Source organism: Lipotes vexillifer, unplaced genomic scaffold (assembly GCF_000442215.2).
Source record: "Lipotes vexillifer unplaced genomic scaffold, Lipotes_vexillifer_v1.1 scaffold109, whole genome shotgun sequence".
NCBI classification, from domain to species: Eukaryota; Metazoa; Chordata; class Mammalia; order Artiodactyla; family Lipotidae; genus Lipotes; species Lipotes vexillifer.
The window spans coordinates 2,131,778-2,142,325 of record NW_006790015.1 but is presented as its reverse complement, the minus strand read 5'-3'; the positions used below and the strand labels follow the sequence as shown (position 1 = coordinate 2,142,325).

The following is a 10,548-nucleotide window of genomic DNA, read 5'->3' as shown; positions in this document are numbered from 1 at the left end:
GCCTCTTAAAACTTACCTCCCCATAATCTAAAGTAGCCCCCTGCCCCACAAATTAATATGGTTCCATTTGTAACCCCCCTCACCAGTATCTACTCTCCCTCTTGATAGCATCCCCCAAACCTTATTCTGGTTTCCTCTGATTTAAGCCAAGCCCACGGGCCTCTCTCCTCCTGATTGGTTTGGGGTCTACGTCTGGGAGTGTCCCTCCAGCAGCTGGGGTTTCTCAGGAGTCCAGCTCCAACTGCTCTTGGTTTTCATTGAGTCTTAACATAAGTTGCTGTTCATAGTAAAGGCTCTTTGCATAGTTTATTTCTTGTGATAACTTGATAGCAAGGACCTCTGATTTCACGTGGACCTGAAGAAAAGGACAGAATGAGTAACCTGCCCCCAAGGTGGGAAGCCAAACAGAATCACAGGACACGGGCCATTGAAATCCACCCAGGCAGCAGCTCCCAGCCTGACTGTGGATCAGAACAGCATGGGTCGCAGTTTAAAGAAACAGATTCCCAGGGCCCTACTCCTAGTTATGCCGATTCGAGGTCTGGGGTGGATCTCTGGAATCTGTATCTTTAACTCATTCCCCAGGTGGCTGTGCAGTCGACCCATAATCACCTGACATTTGGGACTGCCTGTAACTGAGAACCAGTTTCAGCTCCGAGGTGTGAGGATCAGCTGAGGTGAGAATAACAAAGACCTGGGATTCAAATCTAAAGTCTGGTGATGGTCAGAGCACACAAATGCCCTCGAGGCCTTTCTTATCAAGAAAGCTCACTTGCCTTGAAAGGGCAACAGTGCAGCTGGGCACAGCTCCCCACCTCCGAAAGGAACTTGTGGAAATACTCAGGCTTTTGGGTGTTAACTCAATTAATCTACCAGCCCTAACCTAAGCCGATGACCCCTTGTGCAGGAGCCTGCACAAGCCAAACCAAACCCAAGCGCATTCCTCGGCAGGGAGAAGGTCAAGGGAGAGAGGCCCACAAAGGCTGGCTGCTGTTTCTCATCTGTGGAAACACTGAGATAAGCAGGGCCATTTTGAATGGCACGTCATTCTCGAATGCAGGCTTGAAAATCCTAGCATTCCAGGTGAAAAATGAGCAGGGCTAACACCTGGTTTCATGAAAAGATCCCACGTCAGAATATGGCTGGCGGTGGAGTCCCTCACACGTGCTTCTGCCGAGCCAACAACAGCCCCTCCGAGCGGAGGCAGCAGAGTGGTCCAGGCTGCCAGCCCTGGAGCTGCACGGGCACGTGGGTTTGAACCCCAGCTCCCTCCGGTGTTGGCCGGATAACCTTGAGCAAGTCACCTGTCCTCACCAAGCCTCCTGACCACCAAGTGGGGACAACAGCAGTACAACATTAAATAATCTAGAAGTACTTAGAATCCAGCCTGACACACAGTAAGCCCTTAACGAATGCTGGTTATTAACAGGAACGGTGTTGTTGAAAAGTCCTGCCATAATAATATCTTGTACCTTTTGGAGGTCAAGTGTAAAGTTTATTTACAGATATTCATTGAGCTTTTACCGTGGATAGGGGCCTATGCTAGATATTGCTTCCTTGTGCAGAAAAAAAAGTTAATTTCCAATTATTCTAGAGGCGAAGCAATGAAGAAGCCAGCGTGTGCTCTAACGCCTTCTTAGATTCAATGTGCCGAAGAGTCCCATTGTAGGAATAAAACAGCCCCGTGCATCATGTCAGCTGGCCCTCACGGCTGATTAGAGGCGGTAATCCTGCCCATACTGTATGGGTGGGAAACTGCGGCACAAGCCTTGAGCAACCCGCCCTCCGGTGGAGCTGGGAGAGCGGCATCGTCCCACCCCACACACACTGAGTGCCTTCTGCCTGTGGGACTAAGAAGCAGGAACCCCGGGGAATCACAACAGCCCAGCGCAAGCCTCACACACGGCAAACACTTTCCCGTTGAGAAGCATCAGTAGGGCGGCGGCCGGCTGAGGAGACAGGGCAGGGGTGCACTCACCATCGGCTTCTGGTGGGAAGGGCCGGGGATGGACACCCCACTGCTCGTGTTCACGGCCTTCTTGGTCACCTGCACATACACCTTCCCGTGGTCTTTGGAGACGAGGCAGTGGTAGAGATCGTCGTACTTGACTTCCAGGAAAATGGCCTCCCGGTCTAGGTAGTCTCCGCTTTTCAGAAAGTAGACAGCCTTGGAGGAGATGAGCACACAGTAGCTGTCGATGTTCTCCACGGCTATGAAGCTGCAGAGAAAGAGGCGGAGTGAGAAGGGCACGCAGAGCTTCGCCAGCTGCTCCTCCAGGCTGAGGCTGTAGGAGGGGGGCCCGAGGCTCCGACCTGCAAGCCAGGCTCCCTCCCTCACTACACCTTGGGCAGGTGGCTCACCCACTCTGAGCCTCCGTCTCCTTGTGTGTAAATCAGGAATAAAAAAAGCGACACTGGCCTCTCAGGGCTGCTGTGAGGCCAATGTGTAAAGCACAGAGCCCTTACACAGGGGGGCTCGATAATATGACCAAGTGTATCAACAGGAGAAACAATTTTATGGCCTTTTTATAGCCTAAGGCTTAGAGAAAACTGTAGCAGTGCTTGGTTGGGCAGAAGAGAAGAAGGAAATACAATGCTTTGAAATGCTGACGGAAGCAGCAGCTGAGAAGGGGAAGCCGGGAAGACGGGGTGGGGGAGGGGCAGCCACAGGGCTGGAAGTCGTGGGCAGGGGTGGTGACGGACGCGGGGAAAGCAGAAGCGGATGGGTCATCAACCTAGGCGCTGCAAGAGGATGGCACGCCCTCTCCAGGTGCACACCTATGTCCACTTCCTTTCTGTCACAGTTCTAGTAAGAGGTCACCGGGCCTCAGCTCAGCACCTCCAGGGACAGGGGACTCACTGGTGAGACCACCACCGTGTTCTCAGAATTCAACTGTTAGAGACCACCACCGCGTTCCCAGAACTCAACTGTTAGAGAGTGCTTTTTTAAGCTGTAATCTTGATTTCCATAAACTCTCAGTCATCACTTCTAGGGGCTTCAGGGCCACTCAGAAAAAAATCTCTTCGGGCTCTCCTGGTGGCGCAGTGGTTGAGAGTCCGCCTGCCGATGCAGGGGACACGGGTTCGTGCCCCGGTCCGGGAAGATCCCACGTGCCGCGGAGCGGCTGGGCCCGTGAGCCGTGGCCGCTGAGCCTGCGCGTCCGGAGCCTGTGCTCTGCAACGGGAGGGGCCACAACAGCGAGAGGCCCGCGTACAGGAAAAAAAAAAAAATCTCTTCTTCCCTGGAGCCCCAGATTTAAAGTGGAAATTTATGCACGTCAAAGCTCTCAGATCGGCTACTGAATGAAGAGCAGTGACCCTTGGAAACCGCCGTGACAGCTCTCCCAGGCCTGGCTGCCTCCGTCGCATCTTGTGACAGCCTTCCACAATGGGGCGGCCACATCGGGGGACAGCGCAGGGGAGCGGGTGACGGCAAGAATACTAAGAGCTGACGACAGGCTGGCTGTCAAGCCCAGGCCCCCTGGGACTTGATGTCCTGAGAGGAATTGCCACACCGCAGTTGCCTGGAGCCGCGGCTCCCCTGGAACGGCTCAGGGACCGGGTCCCAGGATGGCTTTGTTCCACGGTCAGCAGTCGCCAAACTCTGCTGGGATGGAGCAGGCCTGCCTGCTGCTGGACAGGCCGGTCCTCTCTCAGTCCCAAGCTGGCGCCAGGTCCCTGCTCACCTCTGGGCTTAGAGAGCCCCCATTCTGAACACGCCTTGTCTCTCAGCCCAAGGATTCACGAGTTCTCTCTGAAGCTTCCCGAGAAACACGCCCACCCTGCGCCCACTTCTGAAGGCTTCCTCGCTTACTGTCAAGAGCACTGCCAAGCAACTACTTGTTCTCGTTCTGTTTCCCAGACAGGTATTTGACTCTCTGACTAAGCTGATGTAAGAGTGGGGGTCCACACCCTATGCCTCCCGTGTCTCCCTGGGCACCCACCACTGAGTCGGCCACCCCCTCAGTACTCAGTGAAAATATGCCTGGTTCCAGCTGCCATTTTAATTACAGCCTCACATGACAAAAATTGGGGTTTATTGTTCTATTCTAACTGGTTGGCAATGCCAAGAATGTAGACCTGTAAAGTCTCAATGCCAAAATTAGAAATACCCAGCAGTGTTTGGTGTTCAGGCCACTTGGCACGGAATTTCCCATGTCCCAGGCTCTGACAGTATCCAGGGGGCAGCAGTATCATTTAAAGAAACCAACTGACATCTAAAATAGCTGGACCAGGGGAAGAAAAGGTGACAGAAAGAGACAGAGAGACAGAGAGAGATGAAAAAAGCTTCCTGACAAAGAGAGGAAGGATCACAGGACCAGCTAGAACTTGCTGGGAAACTAGCTTAAAAACTGAAAATGGCCTAGGACTTCTGAGCACAGGTGGGCCGGGCACATGGTGACCGAGGCTGTAATGGGCTCTCAAAGGAGATCCCCGAAGTTGGCCACCGCAATTAGGGTCAGAGCAGCACATGCATTAAAAATCCAATAGGGATTGTTACCTTTCCTCTGGTCCAGCACAAGATGGGGTACTTCTATTCCATCACCCGTGCCTCCACTCTCACTCTCACCCTGTTTAGTACCCGCTGTCTGACATTTATGCACAGCCTCTAAAAGGGCCAAGGCCTTTCCATCTAGGCAGCTGCTCTTAACACCCGGGGGCCGACTGGCTGACGCTGTTAGTGCCCTTTCCAAACTGGACTTCTTTAAAACAGACTCCCTTCCAAGAGGCCACAGACAGTGCAAAGTCCTCCATCAGGCCAGAACAACTTCTGTTCTGGGTGGAAGGAAGGAGGAAGGGTGGCTCTGAGCTGGGATGCTCTAGTGAAAGCTGCTCCACACAGTGGTGGAAGTGCAGGCCGAGTGGGCAGGGAGACCCACCAGGCTGGGCCAGCTGCTGTCTCTGCGGCTCAGTTTCTTCATCTGATAGAGATCATACTACCTGCCGTCACAAAGTCAGTAAATCCACGGGCAAAAATTTCATGGCCGGGCCTCCCTGGTGGCGCAGTGGTTAAGAATCCGCCCGCCAATGCAGGGGCCACGGATTCGAGCCCTGGTCCGGGAAGGTCCCACATGCCGCGGAGCAACTAAGCCCGTGCGCCACAACTACTGAGCCTGCGCTCTAGAGCCCGTAAGCCACAACTACTGAAGCCCACGTGCCACAACTACTGAAGCCCGTGCCTCACAACTACTGAGCCTGCGCTCTAGAGCCCACGAGCCACAACTACTGAAGCCCACGTGCCACAACTACTGAAGCCCGTGCGCCACAACTACTGAGCCTGCGCTCTAGAGCCCGTGAGCCACAACCACTGAAGCCCACGTGCCACCAACTACCGAAGCCCGTGCGCCACAACTACTGAGCCTGCGCTCTAGAGCCCGCGAGCCACAACTACTGTAGCCCACGTGCCACAACTACTGAAGCCCTCGCGCCTAGAGCCCAAGCTCCGCAACGAGAGAGCCCACCACGGTGAGAGGCCCGTGCACCGCAATGAAGAGTAGCCCCCGCTCACCGCAACTAGAGAAAGCCCACGCACAGCAACGAAGACCCAACACAGCCAACAACAAATAAATAAGTAAATAATAAATAAATAAATAAATAAAAGGAGTTCACGTCCATTACAGAAATGTGAGGGGAGAGGAGCAGTTTGTAAATGTGCACAGATCTCTATTCTGTGAGCCCAGGGGCCCTATTCGTACCCTGAAGCTAATACAGACTGAATTTTTGGACATTTACATGAAATGTTCTAGTCTTTTCAAATCAAAAGCAGCCAAGGGTCTAAGTGAAAGGAGGGGAAAGGGAGACAGCGGGGCCTCAGCTGGAGTGCCAGGGTCCCAGACCACAGTCTCAGCAAAAACCCAGACACTGACTTAGCCAACAGCGTCTCTCTCTCCATTTTCCCCCTGATGCTCCCCTGGAACTCCCACAACCAGTGACCAAGGCTTTGGGTTTCATCATTACAGCATACATTTTTTAAAACACAAAATCTGGACACCACAACAAAGAATAATTAAAACTGAGCTCCAGATTATGGGTCCCCTCCTGTAATGGAGACCAACCCCAAACTTGTCACTGAGAGAGAGGAACCAAAACCCAGGGGGACAAGTGAAGCCGAACCAATGAGTGCACTCAGCGCTTCTCTGCACATCTGCCCCCGCCTCTGTCCCTTTGTCATCAAAGCCTGGTGTCCCCCTCCCTGCCTGGCCGTCCCCCACAAAGGCCTGTGCTCCACAGCCTTTCATTTGCGTCACTTGAGAGGCTCAGGGTTTCGTCCAGAGTGGCAGCGGCTATGGCCTCACACGAACTGAATCTAGACACGGGGCTCTCCACTCTTCATCCCCCGTACCCTCCTCGCTTCACGCAGGGCTGCTCTTGGCTCATGAATGAGTGACCATTGCAAACCCTCGTGGGATGACATGGGGAGGAAAGCCATGTGGTCTCAGGTCGATCCTGAGTGTGTCCTCCTACCCTCTGACCTATTATTAGTTCGGAGGAAGAGTGAAAAAAATGTGGCCAGAGACACACGGCCTCTGGATAAGCTGTACCCTTCAAATATGAAGAACCAGAGAAGCTGCCCAGTGCTCTGTAGACACCGCGAATGATTCTGTAAAAAGAAACAGGCGGGGACTCCCCTTGGTGGCGCAGTGGCTGACAATCCGCCTGCCAATGCAAGGGACACAGGTTCGAGCCCTGGTCCGGGAAGGTCCCACCTGTCGCGGAGCAACTAAGCCTGTGAGCCACAACTGGTGAGCCTGTGCTCTGGACCGGGGGAGCCACAAAACAAAAAACAAGAAACAGGGTTTTTAGACATTGGTTAAAAGTTTCACTTATAACTCTCCTTTAAGGAGAAGAAAGAGGACATTCTGACCTTGGGATCAACTTCAGAAAGTTTCTTCTGAGGGAAAGGAAAGCTGTGGCACGTGGCTTACACCATGCTCCAAGATGACAGGTGCTAACAGTGGGTGAACCCGGCAAGGTTCAGTGCCGTAGAAGCAGCACCCACTGCGGCAATATCTCAGACATGATACCACAGGGCATTCTCATCAACACCAGGGACATGACCAACAACAGCTCCAACCCTCTCGCTCTGTGGCAGGGAGGAATGTTGTCTCCAAGCCCCATGGCTGATGTGCCATTGGAACCAGCCAATCTTAGATGCCAACTGGCTCTGTCACCAGCCACATGGCTTGGCTCAGAGCTTCTTGCCGTCACGTGTAGAGCGAGGGTCATCATATCTCCTCTTAGGGCCACTGTGATGCTTAGAACTGACCTACATGCCCAACTAATGGTGGCTATTGTTATTTCTTTCGTTGAGAACAGATGCTAAGTTATCCTAATCCTGTGGGGAAGGTCCCCTTGCAAGTCTACTACAGATCCGTGCTTCAGCAGGTTGGAAAAATGAGTGACCCTCTAAGAGACCACAAGGAAACAGGCTCAGGACCAATTATTGCTCCTCAGGGAGAGAGAAATCTGCCAATTGTTTCAATTACCCTTTTCAATTGATTTCTTTCTTTTTCTCCCACTCTCTCTCTTTTTTTTTTGCTTTATTAACTCTATCTATATATGTTTACTTTCCTCACTTTGTAGGCATTTCCAAATCAGAAGAGTTCAGAGCTGTCTTACTCCAGGAGTGCTCGCAGAACAGGCTCCTGCCCCGCACGTGTCTCTCCCCAAGTCCAGGTGTGACCCCACACCTGTGTCTGAGCCTGGGGTCTTGCAGAGCGTCTCGGCACACACGTCCCACGGGTCCTCACACTCAGCGTGGCCTCTCGAACCCTCTCCTCCTCCAGCACCGCCCCTCGCAGTTGATGGCACCTCCATCCAACCGAGCAGGCAAGCAGCCCTCGAGTCCCTCTCAGCCCCACCCCTCGCTCAGCTTCTAAACCTGGTCAGTCTGCTGACTGTACTGACGCCTGCCTCCCTGTCCCCTCTCCCCGTCTTCTCTGCCAGTCTGTGCTCACCTGGATCACTCCCAGGGCCTCCTAAGTGCTTTCCTGTCCCCAGTCTCTCCAACGCTGATCCCTTTCTCTGCTGCTGTCAAGGTCACATTTTTAACGTCATTTTGAGTGAGATCCTCTTCAAAATCTCACCACTGCCTACAGGAAGCCGTTACGGCTCTCAGAATCTGTATGGACACCAAGGGGGCAAGGGGGGGATTTGTTTTAAAAAGCTCTCAGAATCTGGCCTTGTAAGCCACCTTTCCAGCTTTCCAACCTCTGCTCCTTCCCTCCCACACATGTGCTGCCACCACACCCAGCTAACTGGAGTCCCCCCAGAAATGCCGCTAACTCTCCTGCCTCCGAGCCTTTGCCCGGCACTCTTCTCTGCGTACATGCCTTCCTCTCTTCTCGGCCCATTTCTCCTTGTGCTGCAGGACCAGATCAACTGCCAACAGCCTTCCCTGGCTTTCTAGGCACAAATTAATAACTTGCCCTTGTGGTCCCATAACACATGGCCCATACTTCTATTTTAAAAGCAATCACAGGGCTTCCCTGGTGGCGCAGTGGTTGAGACTCCGCCTGCCGATGCAGGGGACACGGGTTTGTGCCCCGGTCCGGGAAGATCCCACGTGCTGTGGAGCGGCTGAGCCCGTGAGCCATGGCCGTTGAGCCTGCGTGTCCGGAGCCTGTGCTCCGCAACGGGAGAGGCCACAACAGTGAGAGGCCCGCGTACCGCAAAAAAAAAAAAAAAAAAAAAAAGCAATCACATGTTTATAAATAGTTGGTAATACTGTCTGCTTCCCCTGCTAGACTGTGAACTTGTCCTGGGACATAGAAGGATTCAATAAATTCATGTGTTACGTAGTCTCAGAAAATAACAATGAATTTACGTTGTAGGGTCCAATGGAATTTGCCAGTGCACAACTTTGGATGTTGCATGTATTTTATCCAGTGGTAGAGATAAAGAATTCTCTCAGAAGTCTTGATTTAACTTGTTATTAGCAAGCCACTAACTTTCCCTTCCTTCCTCCCTCCCTCCCTGCGTTTCTTTCTTTCTGTTGAAGCATAGACGATTTACAATGTTGTGTTAGTTTCAGGTGTGCAGCAAAGACAAGCCATTCACTTTTATCAGAGTAGCTGGATAATCCACCAAATGAAAGTTTTAATTTAGTGGCATATCAAAGAATATCCAATTTTCTAAGTGTCAAAGGTTATTGGTAGATTATTTCCTGGTCTAGAAAACGGAAGCCAATGAATTCTATCCCACTTCTCAAAAGGTCTGATCTTTTGTTTTTGTTTTGAGACTGCATATATTACTATAAGGTTTTTATTTACAATTATATGTTATTAGAATCAACACTATAACGTGTGCTCAAAATAAAAAATTCTGATTTCTATCTCTATCTGCAATTTCTCAAGAAGGATAGACAGGATACAAAATATATAAACAGTATGTTTACAAAAGGGGGCAAGAAAGGAGAATTTTTTTTTTTTTTTTGCGTTGTGGCCTCTCCCGTTGCGGAGCACAGGCTCCGCGGCCATGGCTCACGGGCCCAGCCGCTCCGCGGCATGTGGGATCCTCCCGGACCGGGGCACGAACCCGCGTCCCCTGCATCGGCAGGCGGACTCTCAAGCACTGCGCCACCAGGGAAGCCCAAGAAAGGAGAATTTCACTCTTGATTTTCTTTCTTTCTGTACTCTTTGAATTTGCTAACTATGTACATGAGTTTATTTCATCAAAAAGAGAAAAGACTAACCTGGCTGGTGGGTTTATAAGCTATTTTGGTTTACTTTTTATACTTTTTTTTGTATTAAAAAAAGATCTCAATAAAGAAAAAGGAGAAAAAAGAAGAGGAGGAACGCACTCAAACGGATGGAAATGAGCACACAACCCAAACGGACCAGGGAGCTGCCTGGCTCGGCTGAGATCAAGGGACCCAGGGATCCAGTGACAGCCTCCAAGACACTGACTAGACTCAAGTGGCCTCCTATGGGTGACTTTCAAGTGTCCCCAGAAGGCAAGCACCACCTTCAAAGTCTTGCACGGGAACCACTTCCCAGGTCCTGCTGCCCCTGAAGGGTTCTTAGCTGCTGCTGTTCATTCCTTTTCCTTTCATCTGTAAATATACCAGCATATTTCTCTAAAGGATAAGGATTCTTTTTGTTAGCACAGTCACAATACTAAAAAATAATGAATAATAATAATTTAAAATGTCAGGCATTTAGAAAGGCTCCTAATTTCCAATCAGAACAGGAGCTCTTAATATTCAGGGATCATGGACCCCCACGTCGGCATTCTGGGGAGGCCCATAATCCCCTTCTAAGAATGCTAATTTTAAATGCATAAAATAAAATGCTCAGGATTGCAAAGGAAGTCAATTATATTTAAATATATCTCTTGAAATATTAAAATTGGGATAGAGAACTGAAAGCTTCTTTTTTAAAGCATAAAATAATATCTAATAAAAAAAAATCTCACAAAGACTATTTCCTAAAACTACATTTTAAAAATATAATCTAATTGTCAAATAAACTCCAGAGAACAGTATGTTTGGGCAGCTACTTAGGTCATGTGCACTGCTTGCAAGCACCTTTTAGGAAAAGGGAAAGA

At 50.8% G+C, this 10,548-nt stretch overlaps 1 protein-coding gene across 1 annotated transcript in view; it reads right to left on the bottom strand.

Annotated features, from left to right (window-relative positions):
* Positions 1-223: 223 nt before the first annotated feature.
* The window catches only part of VPS13D (vacuolar protein sorting 13 homolog D), a 242,824-nt gene continuing 232,499 nt past the window's right edge, over positions 224-10,548 (bottom strand). The window contains exons 67-68 of the mRNA XM_007463189.1: positions 1,979-2,219; positions 224-355 (exon numbers count right to left, since the gene is read on the bottom strand). Of these exons, the coding sequence (XP_007463251.1) occupies positions 224-355; positions 1,979-2,219 (373 nt within the window). The remainder of the gene's footprint in view (positions 356-1,978; positions 2,220-10,548) is intronic.